At 40.9% G+C, this 23450-nt stretch overlaps 2 protein-coding genes and 1 long non-coding RNA gene across 4 annotated transcripts in view; 2 read left to right on the top strand and 1 right to left on the bottom strand.

The window, feature by feature from the left end:
• Nucleotides 1-6410, top strand: part of ST6GAL2 (ST6 beta-galactoside alpha-2,6-sialyltransferase 2) — a 52075-nt gene extending 45665 nt beyond the window's left edge. For both annotated transcript variants that reach the window (XM_061472639.1, XM_061472637.1), the window contains exon 6: nucleotides 1400-6410. In XM_061472639.1, the coding sequence (XP_061328623.1) occupies nucleotides 1400-1668 (269 nt within the window). In that variant the 3' untranslated portion in view covers nucleotides 1669-6410. The remainder of the gene's footprint in view (nucleotides 1-1399) is intronic.
• LOC133279204 (opsin-3-like) overlaps nucleotides 1-23450 on the bottom strand; it is an 81171-nt gene that overhangs the window by 688 nt on the left and 57033 nt on the right. The gene's annotated exons all lie outside the window — the stretch shown is intronic.
• LOC133279190 (uncharacterized) lies at nucleotides 9938-14612 on the top strand. Its single transcript, XR_009746800.1, has 2 exons — nucleotides 9938-10045; nucleotides 14200-14612. It is a non-coding gene; the product is annotated as an uncharacterized LOC133279190 (long non-coding RNA).

Below are 23450 nucleotides of genomic sequence, written 5' to 3'. Positions count from 1 at the left end.
TGTGTGTTCCCAAACTGCAAACTGAACTTCAGAAAATGTCTTTCCTTAATTAATGAACCAAAATGATTTATGTTAATTCATTTCACTTGTGAGATCTACCCAAAACACCTTTGATGTGTTATGATTCCAAAGCTGTTGTACAGAATAAAACAATTACATCAGTTCTCATTTGTAAGTGCAAAGTGAGCAGTATTATGCAGCTGTCTCCTCTGAGAGCTGACGGTCATATTCAACAGACAGGGATACCAGTAGTGCAACAATTGCTTTGATACATTTCATTGTATTTTTAGTTTTTAAATGAAATCTAAAAAAAAAAAAAGTTATCCAAGGCTTACTTCATCATTTCCCTTTCATGTGGCTCTGTGAAACAGAAGAGGCTCCCAGAAGCTGTGACTGATGTGAAAGTATTGCAGTTTAGATGGTGCTGTTGATCAGTATCTGATATGCATCCCTTCAAAAATGTGTGGCCACACCAGTAAGATTTCTTCCATTTCAAAGCTAAAAAGACCTCCTGCTAGTACAGATTTATAGTTGTGCTGTAGGGGAACAAAGTTTGCAGAAGCCCACCTATCTTCCTCCTGAATGTGTCCTGGTCTGCTTCTGATCAGAGCATAGGTGATACCGGCCCATCTTTCTGTTCTTGTTTCCCCTTGCCATAGTGGACAAAAATGGAAAGGGGAATCAGTCAGAATCTTCATAGCTTTGAAGATAAATGTGTGTAAATATTTGAAAGAAATGCATGCAAAAGCACAGAGGAGGATAGAATGGGCATATCTGGAATTCTTTTATATATCCTGTACCTGGCAGGCCAGAGTTCAGCTTTGGATGTGGTAGAAGTACCGGGAGGAGCTAGGAGGAGCTCCTTAGAAACACCAGACAACTGCTCTATGTGTGTGTATGTCTTCTCTATTCTGCAAGTGAATATGAAGACCTAGTCTGTCTTGCTAAATAGATCAAGAATTGATAATATACGAGAAAAGCAAGAAAAGTGATCAGCTGACTCAAAAAAAAAAAGTGGTATGAAGCTGCATTAGGTCCTGATTCATTTGTGGGATGTTTTGTGGACAGGACAGGGTAAATGGGAGGAGGTGGAGAGAGCAGTCTTCTCACTGAGAGAGGCTGATGGTGGTATGCAAGCCCTTTACAGGCTTTTTACTCTTTCCTTATGGTTGTTGTCCTACCCTATTGATTGTACAGGGATCACAATCTTTATGTATCAGGGAAAAGTGAAAGCTGCTCTAATACAAAGGCAATTACTTAATGATTTTACAGATGTAATACTTAAGGTGTGCAACACCAAAGGAAAGCAGGAAAGAAAAACAAGGTTGATGACTATAGGGAAATTTCTGTGAGAAAAGTGAAATCTGGGGTTCACTTTTGTCTTCACTTTCTGCTCCAGGTATCCTCATCATGATGTCCATGTGTAACGAAGTGCACGTGTACGAATACATCCCTTCCGTTCGACAGACTGACCTGTGTCACTACCATGAACTCTACTACGATGCAGCTTGTACCTTAGGGGCCTACCACCCACTGCTCTACGAGAAACTGTTGGTGCAGAGGATGAACAAAGGTTTGCAGGATGATCTGTATCGGAAGGGGAAAGTCATTTTGCCAGGGTTCAAAGCTGTCAAGTGCCCCAAACGAAATAATTTCCCACACTTGTAGAGGAGAGTCCTTCAGAAACAATGTGCAATAAGGTACTACTGTTGTACTATAAACAAGAGAAGAATACTTGAAAATGTATCTTAGACCAATGTAGTCTTGAGTCTATAAACTGTAATTAAGTAGCAGGCATGAGAAATACTTCTTTTCTGAGCCTGAGTATTTATTACTGTTTTGCAAATACTTAAAAAAGGCTTAGCTCATGAAAGGTGCAAAGGACATACTTAGGCAGAAATATAATGTATTGTTGTGGGTGTGAATGTCAGAATTTGTCAGTGGTCTCTTGTGCCACATATGCTAGACTGTAACTTTTCTTTAATGAACTTATTTAACTGTCAAATCTGGCATTGTGAAACAGCCTCTATTGTTCATGTACAGAGCAGCCAGTTGAACAATGCAGTGTTTCTCATGGCTCCATGGGGTTTTCACACTCTCCAAGAATGAAGTAATCACTACTCTGAGCTGTGCAGTCATTGACTAGAGTAGACTCTTAATTCCTGTTCACACACAGGCTCAATTACAGGCCTCCAGCTGCACAGGGGGCCTTACGGTGGCTATGAGGTCAGTGCAGATGGAGATGGCTGTACACATAGCTAAACCAGTTAATTGACTGGATGTACTTCTGATGCCAGATACCCACACTCACACTGAAATGCCTACATAGGGCAGAAGGAAGTAAAAAATATTTCTTTAGAGAGCAACAGACATATTTGTAACCCATTTAGGGAAAAAACTCCCTGGGAGGCATATCAGGAGGTTTTGAGATGGAAATTTTATTGTTCCCCTGGTCTGCACAGATAAAGAAGAAAAAGAGAAAGACAAGGGAGGCTGTGCACCATTTACCCACCACGCTAAAAGCAAACATAGAGGGAGCTTACCTTTCTGCAGCAAAGATAGCATGCAGGATTACAGACATCATTTATGAGGTATTTCATTTGAGCTCTGACTCAAACTCACTTGTTCACAAGTTACTGCTGTTAAGAATATATAGGGAGTGGATATCAGAATTTTTTATTTAGTGTTTGAAAGACTATACCCCAGAGAAGCTGCAGTGCTTGCAAAAAACCTGACTACGGATTGCATATGGAGATAATTCAGTATTTTCCTTCATAACACACAATGAGAATGTTATCTTAAGGCGCCTCTAAAAATCCGCCTGGTTGCTAATATATTTAAAATGCTATTTTCCACGTCAAGACTTCAGTCTCAGATTTTCCAAGCAGCAGGAGGTTAATATTCCTTTTTTTTTTTTCACACAACTGCACACTTTCTTTTAGGGTAAGTTCAGCAGGAACGTATGCACACAAAAGCACAGCTACATCCTACTTGTGTCCATTCAGTAGAAAGGCAGACAACTCAAAGAGGCTCTGAAAAGAATAGCTGAGTGGTTGTGGGGGAAAGTAATTTTTGTGTTTTCTCTTAAGCAACAAAAAGGCAAAAGAGTACAAAGAGCATTAATGACTATTTCCTCCTCAATAGTAATGTAAGTATAATCACAAAATCCTTTTTCCCTCTCTGATCTTTGGGTCTGATGGATTTCCTTCATCAGAAGTGAAGAGTATGTGTCTTACATAGGATTTACCTTTCTTTGTCTATGTAGTTTCTTAATTTGGGCTTTATGATCCTCTTTAAGATTCCTCAACAGAAAGTATGTCCAGATGAGCTAAAAACTGTAGTTCTGTGTTATGTATGTCCATAAATCCCTTCGGTACATGTTAAAATGAAGAGGTTTTACTCATACTAGCCTTAGACTCTGGATATATTACATACTGATTTCTTGATAACACTATGATTTAATCGTATGGAGAATAGATAACCTACAAAGAACTAATCTATTTTTCCATATGCTTAGTACTCTGTTTGCAAAACATAGGAAGTCTGAACAGTGCAACCAAACATGTCTGTCTCTCCTGTATGCAGGATTAGCTACCACATGTTTGTAAAGGAAGGCAGTTGATCAGCTTTCTAGGACTAGTGAATATGCTACTTTTCCATGAGCAGGAAATTCTCTCAAGTTCTGAAAAGAAAAGGAAGTGTATCACTTTGGCTGGTCTGCAGCCACTAACCTTTAGCTTTGATTTTCACAAGGAAGAAAAATACTAACTGCATTACTCAACTACCCACACCAGGATTATGCTGTATTACTCCCTCAGTAATTTGTCAGAGCAATCAACATAGCTGTTGTACAGAACAAGGCAAATTATAAAGTTACACGTAATAAGCGCTAAGCATACCTACTTAATACAACATTTAAATAACAATGCAGTACCGGGTCTGAGGTGTTACAGAATGAACTGTATATTTTTAATACACTGGGCTGCCCGCATTCAAGGCCTCCCAGCAGATACTTTTTTCTTTGCCTGATTTATATGGCAGCCAGTGATCCTTCTGCAAGTGCAAATGTGGGTGCTGTAGCACCATTACCTCAGAAGATGACATAGAGCTGTGCTGCAAACGCTTGCTCACAGAGGAGGAAGAGCAGCGTGTGGTGTCTAAGCATCCCAAGCATGCCTAAAAAAAGCATCCCTCCGGTGGCTTCCCAACACTTGTTTCCACTGTGATGTTTTACCGGTCTGGCTGCTCAAACACCTTGTGGCTCCTTAAAGAGATTTTACTCCCCTACCTTGTCTTGTCCTCCTTTGGGTTTTGGCACAAGTACGAGTGTGCCTGATCTGCTAACCGAGGGCTCGCCTCCATTTGCTGCGAGAGGAGAAGGGGCAGAGATAAATAAAGGGGGGTCATAAAGGACCTGCAGAGGTGTTCCCCTCAACACTGCTTATGCTTTGTGGCATTGGCATTGCTGGCTTTTAGAAAAGCCCACCAAGTATTTTTGCAGTTATGGGCACGTCCCCATCCCACATGAGGGCAGAGTGATATTTACAAAGAATCATTCGGTAAATTCAAAACAGGGAGTGTGTATTAACACTGAACTATGTATCTTTTAATAATAATAACATGTGCAGGTGCTGGGTTTAGATACATATATTAAATGCAGACAGTGTGAAAAAAAAAAGCCTTTTTCCACCCAGATCGTGGTTTTCGGGGAAGCAAAGATAGGCATGGCTTTGTATCTCTCCCGTGTGTCTGTCACATGCTAACAGAGTGGAACAGCACTGTAGACAAGAGAGGTTTGCACAAACTGGGCTACTGAGGTGCATCATCAGCCAAGCAAATCCCTCTGCTACTGGACCCCTGAGCTCCCTTCACACATGTTGCAATAATGCAGGTTTAAAATTTATGAAGTATTACTGACAAGTAGGAGTAAGTTGCCTTCAAAAGCTATGGAGCCTCATTTCTGTGCCGTGGTGCTGTGGACAACAGTGAACTTAGCTGAAACAAACCAGACACACAGCAGCACCTTAAGGAAACATTCTGAGTTTATGCTGAATTTCATTATACTCTTTTTCCACTGTGAATTCCGTAGCTTTTCTGACTTGTGGTGCTCTGTCATTTTATGCATTCATCCTTTGGATGGTTAAACCAAGGCATTCTTTGTCTATTCAAGAAAAAAAAAGAAAAGATAGAGTTTGCCTCATTTTGAGCTGAAATCCTTTTGCTAGACAAAAAATTGTTGCATTCCCTCATCGTTCTAAAGGTTACCTGAGCATAAACTCACAGCTCAGTCATTCCTTGGATTAAAGTACTACATCTTTTTTTACCTTGCTGTGCAGTTTTACAGTGTTGAAACTCTGGTAAAGTCATTGAAATTATCATGATACAAGAAATATGTACCTTTGGGGAGAGAGTGAGGGGTGATTTACACTCCTTAATCTGCACTCTCTTTGACAAATTTAGGTAAATCATTGCATGTCTTTGGTCAGGACACTTTCACTTTGGTGAAAACATACAAATTCTGAAGTTGCTGCTGGAGAACTCTTGCCAAAGGCAGGAAAACCAAAACAGTTTTTTTCTTAAATGAAGACAGGTGTCTACACTCAATGGTTGCACAGACTGAACACAGTCATTTTAGAGATGGATTGAATTAAACAGGAGCTCAAAACAAATGTAGACCGATCCAGCCCATAGTAGGGTTTTACTTTTTCATTTCCTTCTCTTCAGCAGTTTTGAAGGATGGAAGATGCCATTTGGACAGTGACACAGATGTACCATGAAAGGATATTAAATGCATTGACTGCAAAATAAATGGATAGTATTTTCCCTTTCATGCTCTCTAAAGTTGATCCTTATTGAGTAAATTAAATTGGGTTTGAGGGTTGGTTTTTTTTTCAAGTAGGTAATTTAGAAGACTGCCATCAGAAAGCATCTGAATCTTTCCTGGGAGCTATCCTCTGACACACAAGGAGGATACCTGATTTAACTGTTTGGAATTTAAAGTAGCCCATGTCTGGGCATACCTGCATTATTGAATGAATTTTGACACTGCAAATTTCTTCTCTTTGGCTTAGTGATCAGATTCAGAGTTTTGTTCTTGAAATAAAGACTTGTGTGTAAAAGCCTTTCATTTATTCATATCATCTCATCACTCTTATAATATGTAGTCATTGAACTATTCAAATATAGACTGTGTACTTTTTTAATAGCTTTGGGAATTATTTTGTATGATGATTTTTTTAAATGAATGTGTACTCTAATAACAAAGCTTAAGATTTTACAGGAGTCACATTTTTAAGCAGTGTTTGTATACATTTTAACACTTTCTATATTTTCTATTATGATTTTGTATATTTTTAAGTATGCACAGTGTACAGATTTTTTCCTGTAAATAAAACATTTGTTTTAATTTGTTTGGGAGTTCTGGTCTTTTTGTGTTGCTTTGACTGAATGACACTGAACTGCAGATAGAACAAAACAGGGAAGGTGCCTGTCAGTCCTGCCCAGTAATGCAATGAAATCTCAGATCAAAAGAGACAGGCTGACAAGCAGCTTTCACAGAAAAGAGGCAAGTGTAGTTAAGCCAGTTTTATTCTAAAACGAACATGCCTACCCAAGCAGGTGCTCTAGTCTCCCCTAGGAGAATACAGAATCAACCAGGTTGGAAAAGACTTTTAAGATCATCAAGTCCAACCATTACCCCAGCACTGCCAGGTCCACCACTAATCCATGTCACTGAGGGCCTCACCTACAAGGTTTTTAAACACTTCCAGGGATGGTGATTTCACCACTTCCATGGTATACCGTACTGCTCTATGTTTGACCATAAATTTCTTGGGGTAATGAAGCCCTCTAAGGAGGTCATGCTCTGGCAACTTGATGCTGTACTTGAAATGCTGGTAAACTTCAGCTAAATGGCTGTGTCTCCCATTCAGGGAATCCAGCATCATGTTTTGAAGAGTAAGATCAGACTTTTCTATCAATTTATTATTAACCAAAATGAAAAATAACAAAGGGAAAACATAACTTACCGTTCAGTCTGTGATGAAATTTAGCCACTGTGTGTCTGCTTACATCCATTAAATCTGATGTGTTGTGCTGCTTTTGGTAATCTTTGAACTATGCAGGGCTCGAGTTGGGCCAATGGAGGTGACAGTCACTGTTTTCATCCCAAGGTTCACCATGAGTCCTTGCCAGTTACACAATAGTGGAATGATAAAAGTTCGATTGCTGTTGCGTAAACCCCTGGCAGCCAGTAATGGAGCAGCTCATCCTGTGTATTACACCACCTTCTGGCAGGCTGTGTGGGGGGGGCTAACTATTACATGTCACAGAATGCAAGTAACACCTCTCAAAAAAATCAGAAGAGTGAGCTATGATAGGAGATAAACTGAATACTGAGATGCACAAACAAAGCAACTAACTGATGCTTTCAAAATCCATCAGCTTTGCTTTTACTGCATATGTGGTTTTTTTCCATCTAAAAAACCAACAAAACATGATGTATTCCATCTGATAAAATGCTGAACTTCATTGTGTATGACATGAGAGCAGACAGCCTTGTCTTGCTGCATACAAACCAGTATCTCAGTAGGAGGCTGAAACCATGAACTATACTGTGTGGAGTACACAGAAAATCTTGCTGTGACAGCTACTGGAGGTGTGACATTACCTTTCTGATAGTATCTCAGAGAACCTTGGAGGCAACTCATTATTCTCAAAACTGGCCTGCCCTTTTCTAAACAACATTTCTTTCAAAGGGGTATCTTTTATATTTTTATTCATAGAAGTTGGCTGTGTTTCATTTGAGAGGCTCTGAGGGACATAGTTCTCTGGCAGGTCAAACTTCACACAGGCATTTCGGTCTACATCTGCATTATTAGCTTGCCTGTTGTGATCTGGCTGAAACATGTCTCAAGATGATTGCTCCAACTTGCTACCGTGACTGCATAATGAACCTGTTTAAGTGATTCTTCCCCTCTACTCTGCTCTCATGAGACCCCACCTGCAGTACTGCGTCCAGCTCTGGGCCTCCCAGCATAAGAAGGGCATGGATTTGTTGGAGTGAGCCCAGAGGTGGCCACTCTGGAGCACCTCTCCTGTGAAAACAGGCTGAGACAGGGTGGTTCAGCCTGGAGAAGAGCAGAGTCTGGAAAGACCTTATAGCAGCCTTCCAATACTTGCATGGGGCTTACAAGAAAGATGGGGTCAGACTTTTTATACAGCCTGTAGTGACAGGACAAGGGGTAATGGTTTTAAACTAAAAGATTTGGGTAGATTTAGGCTAGATACAGCAAATAATTTTTTACAATGTGAGTGGTGAAACACTTCCAACAGGTTGCCCAAAGAGGTGGTAGCTACTCCATCCCTGGAAACATTCATGGTCAGGTTGGAGAGGGCTCTTAGCAACCTGATCTAGTTGAGGATATCCCTGCTTATTGCAGGGGTGGATCAACCAACCTTTAAAAGTGCTTCCCAACCCAAATGATTTTATGATTTTATGACAAGAAAAGCTGGACGGAGAGGAGCCAGTCTTTTGCTGTAATCATACCCACCACCTTCTTCTGCAGGAAACAGCACCTGCAGTAATGATTAGGTAGTGACTTAGTGTGGGAGTTCTTCATCAGTCAGTACAGTCTACTAACACTTGTAGTTTGGTTGGACTTCTAGCTCTCCTAGCATCTTGATCTTCCTAGGGTAATAAATGGATAACTTGATTGCTTCATCCTAATAGCATGGATTTACCTGCTGTACCCCAAAACCTAGCAATGTTCACTCCATACATATATCTTTCCTTATTTTTAACATTTAGATTCAACTTTCTTACAGTGGTAGGTTACTCCAGATAGAGCCCTTCAATGAAATTACTGCACCCTTGTGTAAGTTAAGTAGAGCCTGACCCCCGAGCCTCATGCCTTGATACCCAAGGCAAGTTAGAATTGCGTGCCCTGTTATTTCTTTTTACCAAAAATATGCTACTGTTTAAGTATATGCTTATTAAGCTTGATGGAAATGCTAACTGAATATATTAAAATGTCAGGGAACTAACTGCAATGCAGTAATAGAGTGAGATTTTTTTCAGTGGAGGCAGAGTAGCCACCAGAAAACTGGTAGCACAAGTAGGTTGTGACAAATCACAGGGGGAGCCATTGCTGCGTTCTTAGAAATTACAGAAGTAAAGAAAGGGGTGCAGAGGAAGGAAGGGAGAGAGACAAGGAATAATGAAAACACAGCAAGGAGGAAGAAATAGCTAGAAAGATGTACCATATGAAGTAGAAAAGCAGAACTGCTGCTTTTTCCTAATAGTCACTTAATTGGTTTTGGCCATTTGTGTCTTAAATTTTTCTGCACATTTGGGGAGGAACCCAATTCATCTGTTGGTACTCATCTTGCTGCCATCAGGTTTAGTGTGCTGGGATGTCACCTTAAAGTGAAGAACTAAGGTAGGGAAGAACTAAGGTAGGGTTAAAAAAAGCAATTGACTTCTGCTGGTGCTCAGCTTCTTTGTAAACTTATGAATCCCACAAATTAAACTGACAAAAGATTAATAGGGTTACATTGATACACTCTGAACAACCTCCTCTGTGTGCTGCTTATAATCGTCTGTATGATAACTGAAATAAGAAAACCCATTTTCCTCCTGGTGACCTGTTTCTGCACATAGACAAATACGAACCAAATACCTCTTGGTTACAGGATGCTGACAGATACGGGATAATTACTGTAGCAACAACTTCTTATACGCTTGTGAGAGGACTCCAGAAACCTCAAGGGGTTCAGCAGGGCACGCAATAGGCGTCACAGCTGCCTTGATTTTATGGAAGCAGCCAGAGGGGAAAATTGCTACCAGTGCTGACTCCAGGCTGTGTCAGCTGCTGTTAATTGCCTCACTCCCAGACAGATGCCTGACTGCAACTGAGCTTCCTGATTAAAGTATTTTGCTGGCCTACCTTCTAAATAGTGGTGTTGATCTGCCTTCAGTCCTGAAGTGCTGATGCTTGTGGTGTGGACTTGTTCCATCCTACACTGTTGCTACTGTATGCAAGAGGTATGTCTCCTGTGCACGTGTGGCCCTCAGGGTGGAGAAATGGAAGAGGTTTTGGGATTTCTGGATTGTTTTCTATAAAACTAGATTTATTTTTTTTTTTTGTCTTTTAAGCATAGTTTAGTCATTTTCATAGTAGTTCAAGGAAGCATAATGTGAATATGCCTCCAGAAGCTGAAGTTCATGACTAGGTGGTATTCTTGATCTAAAGCATCTATACCTTGGATTAAGACAGAGACAGCAGGAAAAAGTTTTTGCAAGTTAAGGCAAGAAACTTAAGATGTGTCTCTTGTGCAAGCTAAAAGTACCTCGGCTCTACCCATAGGCTCAGCTTTGCTGCCCATGGGGCATGTGAGCTTCTATAAGATGTTGTATCCTGAGCACAAGGAAGACAGGAGTATGGGCAGATGACCAGGAAGCAAAGGCAGGGAAAGTTCTGTACTGAGCCTGTTTCTGAGCCTGGGGTTTTGTGGGGGTTTTTGTTGTTTTTTTTTTTTTTTTTCAAAAAAGGAGGATTTCCTGAAGCTTCTTATTGGATCAACCAAGATTATTTTCCTTCCCTAACAATATTCCTCCCTCTGTTTCCAAATGAAATTCTAAGCTATTTGATGGACCTAATTTAGGCTTTACAAATGCATGGGGCTGAATGTAACTATCAGTCCATTAGGCATTTTAATGAGCAGCTGGAGCATCCCAAGAACAGTAGAGGTGAGAAGAAAACTGCTCAATAAGCTGCTACCAAAATAATACTAATGAAGCTGTTTCATGGTAGAAGAGCAGGGAAGGCAGAAACAAAAGCACATATACCAGTATCTGAGAAATATTATTATATTTTCATGGATATAGCTTACTATTCAGATAATCTGTGATAATTTAAAAGTTTTTAGTGAGTCCTCATGAAATATGATCTCTCATACAAAGCTAGCAAAGTGAGAGATCAAAGCAGCAGGGATTCATAAACTGGGGATAGTTATTTTGTTAGAGGAAAGAAACTTCTCTTTACCCATACTTTGATGTAACCAGCATGGCTGCATGAACTTCAAAGGGATTGCTTGTGCACATGAAAAGTACTATATTAATAATACTACTCTGTATGTCTTCAATGCACACTGGTTTAAGATAGTGTCCTGGGTTCATCATTGTTGCTTTCAGTGGGGTTATCACTGTAGGAAAGAAAGACCAATTTTCATATTTATCTCACGCACGCTCTTCCCTGGCCTTAGAATGAGCTTCTCAAACACATATACTAATACAAAAGGGGTGGCACATGTGAATTTAATTCCTCCTACCTAAGAGAAACTTAAGATGAGTTTTCTAAAGCAGTTAGGAACAAGTATAGGCAAAGAGCTTCAGTGAATAGTAATAAAATGGATCCTTCTTCTATTTCCTATTCCCATTTCATTAAGTCAGAATTGTTTAGGGCTTTGCTGTATGATTGATGGATCCTGACTGACAGGCAGCAGCAAATTTATCAGTCCCCACAGTAACATTTTACTTCATGAGGAGAAATGAAGGGTCTATTACTACTGTAATATGGGATGAGTGATTCCAGATCATTTTGAAATAACTTCCATTTTGCTGAAAGTTCAAAGCATAACAATGAGAGGTATTTTGACACTTGAAAAATGTGTTTGTTTAGTCATAGTCAATATGCTGTTCTGCCTACCCATTTTCTTCTTGTGTTTTCAATTCTTCCCTCATGGACTCTGGATCAGCCCACAGGGATTAAAACAAAGGCTCCAGCTGATTGTGATGAACTTATGCTGATAGATTTCCCGCCCCGATTCTGCTATGGCTAAAGTACATTAATAAATACTTGTAGAAATGTGACTTTATTGTGTTCATTTTTGCTGTGGGTTTAGAGCTGCCTATCCTTGGCTATGTGTGTAATGCGTGTTAGGGAAAACAGTTCTTTCAGATGTTCCCTACAGAGTTCCACTTAGGCTGGGACCAAGAACACTGCACAAGGAAATCAAAAGCTTTATTTTCATGAGGTTATTTTTGTAGAAGAATACCATTGGCTATCTTGCCTTGTGAATTACTTGGGGTCTTTTTGCTTGGGAGTAGATCACTGTCTACTGTTCTGTTAACACTCACACACATGAAGACTCTTCAGCAGCTCTTGGGCATTTATTTCATCTACTGAGTCTTCCTCAGCACTATCTTTCATTCTGCCTCTGGCTAAAACACAGGTTCTTATGAGCTCTCCCTTCCCCCACATTCCTATACCACCTGCCCTGTTGCTGCAGCTTCTGCTGTCCAAAATGATCTTTCCATCAGTTGCATGAATGATGTGCTGGAGATGCTCTGATATAGGAATGATGGAAGAACCTTTTAATTGCCAGATAAGCATCCTGCTGCTGGATGAGGGCTTTTTTTACAGAGCTCGCGCTGCTTTTCAGGCAATGAGAGCTGTGGTGTGATAAGTGGTAGGTATAAAGGATGGGAACCAAGTCTTTCCCCTTTTTTATCTTAGCTTTATCTTGGTTTGCAGCCAATTAGGTATCGATTTTACCCAAGACAGAATTAGAAATTACTAAGGGTGGTTTGAATAAAACTGTGTTTTAGTAGGAGTTGTTTGGGTTTATGTGTAAGTAATGTAACAACAGAATCAAGTGGGATGAGAAATCAGAATATCTGTTGTGACAGAATTTTTAATTCTTCTACAATTACTTCCTTATCTCAGACAAAACCAAAACAAATGCAAAAAAAAAACTCCAGACAAAACCTTGGACTGTCAAAATATCCAATAATAGGTAGATGCCTTCAGGGAATTATAGTTCAACTTCATACTTGCCCGTGCCCCTATAAACTAAATCTCTGGGTTGGGTTACATTACACTGTATGGCTTCCCCTGGCTGAGCCACTGCTGTTCCTGCACTGGTGCATGGGGGTTGCAGCCTGGTAAAGGAGCTTAATTTACCTGGGTGAAGGACACCATTTTTCATCAAAGAAACAATTTTTAGAGGAATCAAGATGCAGAGGCTTAGGCATGGAGATCTGGCCTCAAATGAGACATGAAAATTGGCAAAATTAATGGCTTCTAATGGTGCAGAAACTGTATTTTGCACTAAGAAAATGCCTTAATGGGAAATTGTCCAAGCTACAAAATTGGCTATTTTTTGTTTAATAAATCACATAGAAATCCCTCGGTTTTGCCTTGGTCATCACTGAGAGAGAAGGGAGTGAAGGTGAAAAGGAAGGCAAGTTTTCTATGGTTTTGGTTAACCTACTTGTAGTGCTCTCATATTGGCCTAAAGTCAACATACACAGAAGTTTTATAAAGCCCTGGGTGATCTTGAGTAAGTTTTTTCCCTAAAGGGATAAAGTTATGTCTGAAGCAGGGCCATAGATAAAGTACTCTGCACACAACAATCAAGACAGTTGAACACTGCAAACAAGACAGAAACAAGAAATAACACCTAATGCATTAAAGCTTTTGTTTTCTACTAACATCCAGTGAACTTCTTAGAAGGTGTTTCCCAGATGAAATAAACAGTCCCAAGCATGATTACCAAAGAGTTACAATTTGAATAATTGGTGGTTTATTTAATTTTTATATATATATAATTTCACAAAACTGAAAGTTATTATAAGGGGAAAAATAGAAGAGGAGAGCATTGAAGCCAATATATTATTCATTGGAGTGCTGCTTTTGCCGCCACATGCGTATGCCACAAGAGTGACCCACTGCCTATAAAGCAAGGGAATGCAACTAATGAAAGATAGGACCTTCGCAGGACTGCTTTTGCTATGACTACACATTAGTGATGACAACTGGGAATATTCTTGGTCACAGGCATTTGCATAAGATCTACAGCACTGCCTACTTTTGAGCATGAGATTTATGTATAGCAAGCGGTAGTACTTACGATGTTTGCAATTTGTTTAGATTTGATATCATCAAGGTAGGACAGAACTGAGTCATTCCAGTTGCAAGAGATCTGTAACAATCATCTAAGTCCAATTGCCTGACCATTTCAGGGTTGATGTAAAATTCAAGTGTATTATCAAGGGCATTGTCCAAATGCTTCTTAAACAATGACAGACAGGCATGAGGCATCAACCGTCTCTCTAGGAAGCCTGTTCTAATGTATGACCGCCCTCTCAGTAAAGAAATGTTTCCTAATATCTAGTCTGATACTCTTCTCATACAGCTTTGAACCATTCTCACACATCCTATCACTGAATACCAGGTAGAAGAGATCAGCCAAGATGAAGAGCCTAGGTAACTGGAAGAAATTAAAAGAAATAAACTAGCTCAGTGAAGCACTATGGAGACAGAAGGTGAACTGTTTGCAGTGTCCCAGTACGAAACTACCAAAGAAGAAGGGCTCTTTGATAAATCAGGAGTAAAGGTTTATCAACTGACTACAAATAAACTTGGTTTGAAAGCAGTTGCTATACCAAACATTAGAGGAACAAATCTCTGCAACAGCTTGTACTTCAAAAGACAAGGAACCTCAGATTTGTTTTCCTTTGGACTCTGTCAGATTTCTGAATTGCATTAAATAGTGCCGTTTATAACAAAAAGGGATTTATTATAATGAATTACAGGCCCAGAATAGTTTTATTTTGTGTTTTCCATGCTGTGGCAACCATTATTTCCTTGAGTACAACAGCTTTTTTGCCCTGAAGGAAGAAGGACCTCATGATTACATCATAAAATGAAGTTCGGTGGATTTGAATTAGACTTGCCATGTACAAGTTTTAAGCAATAATCTAGCCTTTGATCCTCAAATTTCTCCTGCTGTGAAATTAGGATGATGATAATTGTCTGCTTTACAAGGATACTGAGGATTAAATCGATTAACAGTATTCGTTTAGAGGAGGCTACATAAATGCCAAAAACTATTCTATGACTAGGAAACGCTGTTTTGTTTTTCTCTTAATCCACCTAAACTGAAATGATTGTTGCTTAAATTGTTATCTGGATACATGACTGCAAAGATATACATGATAGACACAGCAAAACTCTAGGAAGTAATGTCAGCTGACAAAAAATATAGAAAACCATCCTGGTCTAGATCAAATTGTAGTATTACGCCTCTGCAACGTCACTAGAGATTATTCAGTGATTGAACAGGAGAGGAAAATGAGAGCTTCTGTTACCTCCAGGGTTACACTTACTTTTTCAATCTTTTTCATCTGTTGAATTTGATTGTCCTCATAAAGCAGATAAATCTGTTGTTTATAGAATCTGCTGCATTGCACTAGAGATTCTGTTCTCTTCAGCTGACCTATGCCTGCATTCAGCTTTCAAGCGGTAAATTGCTGCAAATACATAGTTGAAGTCCTACCTGTAAAATGCAGACATATTACAGAAAAGCAGAAGCATTATAACTAAAATGGGGAATTCTGAGACTAAATTAATAGTTGGCCTTAGCCAGACCAAGCCGTTGGCTAAAATTCAGTCTGATCCCTTATGCAGCATTGCAAATGAGAAATCTACAACAGAACAGATCTCATAACATCTATTCACTGTGGCTTGGTGATGCTATCTTGACAAAAAGCACAAGTTCAGTCTACCTGTAGATTCTGTCAGCCTTTGTAGGACCTTAACTATCCACACCAAATGTAGAAATCAGTTCAGAAAAAGATACCAAAATGCCAAGAGCTTTCACCCAACTTTTAGATCACACTGAAGTAATAGCAAGTGAGACACAGCACAGTCATTGACACCTTATCCTTTTTTTTCCTGAATTTCTCTTGGCAGTGACTGAGCTCTTTATCATCCAGACTGTCCCTTGAGGACAGATGTACATGTGAAGACAGCAAAGAAATATGGCTTTGGTTGAGTTTCTGCTGGTGTATACAAACAAGATACCAAGAGATCTTGCTCCTAAGGATCCTAACACCTTTTATTTTAGATGTGAATATACTATATATTCCTTGCTTCTGTAGAAAGCTCTGAATACTGGAAACTTCCATTTATCTCTCAATTTACCCTGCAGGTTTAATGTTACAGGTGGAACTATGTGAGAAGTAGATGATTGTAAATGGTGTCCTGAAGCTCCCAGCACAACTATAGGCTGGTCCCAACAGGCAAGTGAAAGCAATTTTACTGAACCAGTTTTCCCTCTACTGGAGAAAAGTTGAGATGTGAAACCCTACAAATTCTTTGAATCCTTAAATAGTTTGTTGTTTTATTGCCTTTTGGAGAGCGGCAATTATTTAGAAGTCAAATCTTTTCCTACAGATATTTCCCTTCTAGCTCTCAGGCAGCAATGTTAATCTCCTGTCACTCAGTCACTGTAGTTAACTCTGGTTTCCCTGTATCTGTCAGGGTTAGTGTGACTATGACCCTTCCTATTGACCAGCATCACCTGCAAGGTTGTCGGGAAACAGCTGAGGCAATGGTCTGTTTTTCCTAAGCTAATCTCAATGAAAATGTGCTAGGGTGGATGTGACCTCTTAAGATTCAACTATATTTTTGTTTTGAAAGTTGACTCGATTAAATACATCAAAATACTCAGCTGCATCACGCCTAGGGGCTTATTCTAAATTACACTGAAAACTTAAACCTCTGAAGAAACAGGTTGTCATCCAGGTTTTCAGAACATGTGGAAGAGACAACAAAAGACCTAGTAAGTATGTTATATGACAAGATTACTTCCTATATTACAGAATGATAGAATGGGTTGGAAGGGACTCACAAGAGTGGAGTGGAAGGGGAGAATCACCTCCCTCAACCTGTTGGCCATAGTTTTTGTTATACAGCCCAGGATACAGTTGGCTTTCTGGGCTGCAAGCACACACTGCTGGCTCATGTGGAGCTTTTCATTCACCAGTACCCCCAAGTCCTTTCTCTGCAGGGCTGTTCTCAGTCTATTTTTTTCCTCATTCTATGTTGAGCTGGATGATTGCCCCAACCCAGGTGCAGGACCTTGCGCTTGGTCTTGTTGAACTTTGTATCATTCACACAGGCCCACTCCTCAAGCATGTGAAGGTCCCTCCAGATGGCATTACTTCCCTCAAGCATATCAATGGCATCATTCAGTTTGGTCTCATCTGACAGTACACTCAATCCTGCTGTGTTTTTTATGAAAATATCAAACAGTATTGGTCCCAGTACTGACCCTTGAGGGATCATCCTTCTCTCTTTCTGCACTGCTTGTCACTTCAAATTTGACCTCATCTTCACTCTCTTTGGAGCCTTCTCTTTTCTCCTCATTTCAGAAATGCCTGCTTTATTTTGCAGGGTGGATATGGACTATGAAAGGATCCCATTGTCTTTGCTACAAACATAGCTCATTGCATGTTTCACCCTACCCGTTCATTTCTCCTGTCTAATGCGGAGGTCTCTTCCAACTTCTGTGAAGCCCTATGTTTCCCCAGTGCTACTACAAGGGCAATTTAGGAAGAGACATCAACATATTAGATGCCGTTTAAAATCATATATGAAGAGATACTGCTGTCCTTCACTTTCTGTGACTTCCAGAAGGAAAGAACTTTTAAATGGATGTCATTTCCACTGCTGCATTCCTTAGCCATAGTCATTATATAGTCTAAAAAATATGTGCTTATCCTGTGTTTGTGTTCATTCATGTGTACTGGTTTCCAATTTTATTTAATATTTTGCTTGCTTGAAAAGTGGTCTGGCTGCCTGTTTCCTACTTTTTCCCTGGGTCTAAAGAAGCAAGTTCTAAATACTTCTGTAATGTTAAAGCCAGTTCAGTCCCCTGACAGCATCCACGTGGCAGGCAGGCCAAGGCTAAGCTCATGTCAACATACTCGGACAGGCTGCACCAAGGATGTAGCCTGGGGCATCATGCAGGCTGGCTGGGGCTGCTTGGGACCCTAGTTAAATGTCCAGGTTATTTACCTGAATCAATCTTTCTGTTGTGAGCCACAAGAGAAATTCCTGCAGTAATTCTGAACTCACTCTATGAAACACAGTTATACCTTCTGACAGCAGTAAAAGTGCCCTTGAGACCTTTCTTCTCCTTGCCCCTCAACTTTAAAAAGTCATAACACTGCATGCTGGGGAAAAAAAAAGTCAAAACATTTCTGAACTGTATTACAGTAGTGTACTTAGTGTAGAGTATTCTGCACTAAGAGATTATTTTGGCTTAGCCCATTTTCAACTTAAGAACTTGGGTGTGCAATTCAATTTAGACAAAAAATCTTTCCATTTCCAGATGACTGAGAAGGTAATGCATCACTTCTTTATGTTGACTATTATTTACTCAAAGTCAGTCTAGCTACCAGTGAAAAGATGAAAAAACAGATCATAAGTATTGACATCTACATACACTCAATGAAAAATTATAACAACTTTTGATAATAAATCTGATTGTAAACCTACGAACCTCTAGAAGGTCATGAACTAAACTAACAAGGTCTCTTTTCAGAACTTAATAGGCGCGTTCCAATTTGGTCATTAAAACGAGGCTTGACACAATTTTCCCTGCATTGAATACTATCTTTCAAGATCTGTAGTTTTATGTCCTCATTAGGACATTTTAAGTCCTCATCTTTGTCGATGACATGGTGTTGACGCGGGAGTCACGGACAACGCAGAGACGATCAATGTGATCAAGCGATTGCCAAATTTATTCACACACATCAACAGTTTTTATAGTTTATAAGACTAACTGATGTAACCAATATAGATTCTGATTGGCCCAAAAGCGCTGTCCACACATTTTCAAAGCAGATAGCAGGCTAGCTGAAAATTTGTTCATTTGTTACTTATTGCACACATCTTACAGTTTCCCCATCCTGCTTCTACATCTTGTTAACCTTGAGCAAACGCCAAGTTCCTTGTTCTACTGCACGTAGCTGTCCTTTAGTAACCTAAGGTTACGCCTTGCAGCCTGGGTAACTTGAGTTCAGGCCTTACAACTTAACTCAGAGTTTGGCTAAGACCAAACAGCTGGGATGGCTCACATATTCATTGTTTAACTGTATTCTTCATAACTGTCATCTCCTAAGGTGAAGACATCTGGGTTGGTCACGAAATGTCTGCCGTTCCTTAGCCAATCCACAACCTGGACAGTGGGATTGAGTGCACCCTCAGCAAGTTTGCCGATGACACCAAGCTGTGTGGTTCGGTTGATACCCTGGAGGGAAGGAATGCCATCCAGAGGGACCTTGACATGCTTGTGAGGTGGGCTGACGCCAACCTTATGAAGTTTAACCATGCCAAGAGCAAGGTCCTACACCTGGGTCGGAGCAATCCAGGCACAGCTAAAGGTTGGGCAGAGAAGACATTCAGAGCAGCCCTGCAGAGAAGGACTTGGGGGTGTTGGCTGATAAGACAATGAACATGAGCCAGCTTCAGTGTGCACTCACAGCCCAGAAAGCCAATCATATCCTGGGCTGCATCAAAAGGAGCGTGACCAGCAGGTCAAAGGAGGTGATCCTGCCCCTCTACTCTCGTGAGACCTCACTGTGTGCAGTTCTGGTGTCCTCAACATAAAAAGGACATGGAACTGTTGGAACAAGTCCAGAGGAGGGCCACGAGGATGATCAGGAGACTGGAGCACCTCCCGTGTGAAGATAGCCTGAGAAAGTTGGGGCTGTTCATCCTGGAGAAGAGAAGGCTGTGTGGAGACCTCATAGCAGCCTTTCAGTATCTGAAGGGGGGGTTTAAGGGTGCTGGAGCCAGACTCTTTGTTAGGAACTGTAGTGACAGGACATGGGGTAATGGCTTAAAACTTAAACAGGGGAAGTTTAGATTGGATATAAGGAGGAAGTTCTTTACTGTAAGTGTGGTGACGCACTGGTAGCAGGTTGCCCAGGGAAGTTGTGAATGCTCCATCCCTGGTGGTGTTCAAGGCCAGGTTGGACAGAACCTTGGGTGGCACAGTTTAGTGGGAGGTATCCCTGCCAATGTCTGGGGGCTTGGAACTGGATGATCTTAAGGTCCTTTCCAACCCTAAGTATTCTATGATTCTATGGTTAGTTTTCCAAGTGGGAAAATGAGCAGCTTTAACAAAAAATAATAACAGCATTATCTACATATTCCTTCAACTTTAAAAATGAAACATTAGCTTTTGCTAGAAATAATGAAAGCTGCACAACACCACATGAAAAAATTACTGTGAAAATACAGCCAGTTGGGAAGTGTTACATTTTTGGGGGGGGGTAGGAGGGTTATGACTATCATATGTAGCTCTGTTTCCCAAAGTGCTTATGCATTTCTTCCTACTCAGTGCATAAGGTAAGATTGAGAAGTAATGAAAGGTTTGCAGGGTTGCTAGAAAACTGAATACACAAGGCACACATTATCATTAAAGAAAGAAGGACTCTTTGTTCCTGGTCTGGCAGCAGGGAGATTCCCTGCAGGCCCTGGAAGAGGGAGCTGGTCCAGGCAGTGAGCGGCCAGGTGAAAGGCATAGAACGGTGGTGGTACAAGCTTCCAAGGGACCGCTGCAACCACAGTGTGCATGGGAGGTGTCTGATGTGTGATCTCAGTCAGCATCAGTTCTCTGGATGGTGCCTTATCAGGCATCCTAATGCAGCAAAACAGTATGAAAATGCCTTTCCTTTCTCTCGCAGTTCTAACCTGCTGGGAAAATTCCACATCCCTGCTGGGTTAACTCCTGTTTATCACACATCAGACTCCAACACTGCTCCCTTGCTTCTTCACAGTCTGTCTGTACAGGCTCTCAGCTTGGGCCCAGATGGCTATTATACCTTGTATGCACAAACAATGAAGAAAACTCTGAAGACAATTCCATGTCTGAGCAGTCCTACTGCAGCAACAGGACTGTGTGCCTGTGTAAGTGCTCACTCGTGAGAAGCACAGTTTCACACACATTGGGTCCAGGTCTCGTTGAGGAACATTCTTTAAGTACATTATTATCATTCAAATCTCATTGTCCACCAGAAGAAAAAGCCTTTGTAGTTGGCTTTAATTGTTCTATTAAATCATTCTATTTAATTTCTCCCTCACCCAACACCTCCCCCCCACCCAGTACATGATAAATTTGGAAAGGTCACCGTATTAATTATTTTCAAGTAAGTGTGTGTATTCTTCTCAGCATCACTTCTCCAAATCCTTGGGGGAAATGACAGGATCAGCTTCTATTTTTACGAGTGCAGTGATTTTAATACAAGAAGACAGAGAGTAGAAATCAAACTATTCATCAGAGGCTTCTACTCACATCTAATGTATCCCTTCCCTCACACTCTTCCTCCTTACTTTTCCTCACAGGCATTTTCTGACACCAGAAATTCCACATTCTGATAACAAGGTTTGGGTGGACTTTTTTGCCAAATGTAATATGCAAAACAGTATTAGATGGGCTAGCCTGAGTTCCAGTAGTCCAGGGAGCTTTAGGTGAGTTACCTGGATGACTAAATGTGTGGAAGTAATTAGTTGGAGCCCACATGCTCCAGTAGAGCAAGGCTATTTTAAGGTTGTGATTTATAATCTGATCAGTGTTTTCCAAATGTTTGGTTCTGTGGATCTTTGAGTACTACAGGTTGTCCTGGGTTCAGGAGTAGCAGTCATTTTTCTCCTTCTTAGTAGCTGGTGCAATGCTGTGGTTTTGACTTTCAGCCTGGGAACAGCGCTGATAACACCAATGTTTGTAGTTGCTGCTCAGTAATGTTTAGTCTGACCAAGCACTTCCTGAGTCTCATGGTCTGCCAGGGAGGAGGGGAAGCCGGGAGGAAGCAAAGACAGGACACCTGACCCAAACTGACCAAAGAGGTATTCCATACCACAGCATGTCCTGCCCAGGATGTAGAACTGGGGGGCAGTTACCCAGAAGGGCTAGACCATGGCTCGGTCGTGCTGGGTATCGGTCGGCGGGTGGTGAGCGGTTGTATTCTCTTCCCTTGTTATTTCCTTTATCATTATTATCACTGGTGGCAGCAGTAGTGATTTGTGTTATGCCTTAGTTACTGAACTGTTCTTATCTCAACCCGTGGGAGTTGCATTCTTTCGATTCTTCTCACCATCCCTCCGGGAGTGGGAGGAGGAAGGTGGGGTGGGGATTGAGCGAGGACTGCATGGCTGAATTGACAGACTGGACTTAAACCATGACACAGGTTTAACTTGACTTAAATTTGGCTGTCAGTAGCAATGCAGCAAATTCCTGTTTTCTCTGAGTGTTTGTTTTAAATTATGAGAAATCGTGAGTGCAGATTCACTCATTCTCATCCATAACCATACCCTCTCAAGCACTCATTATTCACATCTTGACTTCTGTATCAATAAAAAATTAACTTCTGATACATAAGGTTAACCTCAACAGCTGTTGCACCATTATTTTATCCAGCTATTTATCCACTGATTGTCAGTGCAGTACATCTTCACGTACAGTTACACCAGCCAGCCAGATCTTCCGTGTCAGGGTTCCTGTGCCATTCTATGGAATACATGAAAGCAAGATGCTCCCAGTGATCATCAAAACTGCAAGTCCATGGGCTACAGAGAAGCTGCATATCTCTTGAGTGAATGCTTAATACCTGCTTGCATGCAACATGTGAAAGAGCAGGTTTCTGTCAGCACTGCTTTAGTCAGAGGCAGGTAGTTGAAGCTGTCACTAAAAATCTGTTTGTGGTGGCTGCACACGTGGCAGTTTGAAGAGAGACGATGCAAACCTGACAGGGAGTTGTGATGGGAATAAAAAACACTGAGAGGTAAAAGAAGATGAAACAAAAAATCTGCATAACCACATTAACTGTGTAACAACTATAAAGGACCAATGCATTGAGAGCCTGAGCATGCTGATGCTGCCCAGCTTGGCTGTGTACTTGGCTATGTGCTGCATTTCTGGGGGTCTGCCCTGCAGGGAGAGCTGCCCCAGGCATACATAGCCATGCTGCCAAAGGGCAAAAGGGCCATTCATAACGAGGGGACAGAGAAAATGTAAGGTGCTTTCTGTTGTCTCCTCCAGCTTCTCCCCAAGCACCATTTGGTCTCAGCCAATTTAGTGCTTTACAGCTTTGTAAATGAAGCTTAATATCTGCCTGGTGTGATGTTACCTGCCCATCTTAAACACTGCATCTCTCTCCTCCTGGAGCAGAGTGGAAGGAGAGCAGTGTGCCCCATGCCATCCCACCTGAGGGAGTCCCTACAGCTCCAAAGAAATTCACCATTTTCCTCAGTGCTTTATCACCTCAGGTCAGTGCAGAAAGCAACTGCAAAGGCAAAACCTTTTTTTTCTGGGGTTCCAGGACTATGCAAGTGACTGAGAGCCTGCCTGAGAGTTAATTTAAAGGTATGCTCTGCAGGATGAGTTTTAAGGTTGACGGTTCACTGATGTTACACATTGATTTATAATAGCTGGAAGCTATCACCACAGCTGCAGTCAACCAATGCCATTTTGCAATCTTCAAGGCATGTCCCAAAGCAAAAAAGTTAGCTTATGCATAGAGAACTAAAAATTAAGCCATATGTTCTTGGTGTACTTGTAAGATGCAGGAGTAAATAGCCTCCTGTGGTGTC

This window comes from Pezoporus flaviventris, unplaced genomic scaffold (assembly GCF_033815535.1).
Source record: "Pezoporus flaviventris isolate CSIRO_AGI_PZ_B2104156 unplaced genomic scaffold, CSIRO_AGI_Pfla_v1 ptg000072l, whole genome shotgun sequence".
NCBI lineage: Eukaryota > Metazoa > Chordata > Aves > Psittaciformes > Psittacidae > Pezoporus > Pezoporus flaviventris.
This window is presented reverse-complemented; position numbering and strand designations above follow the sequence as displayed.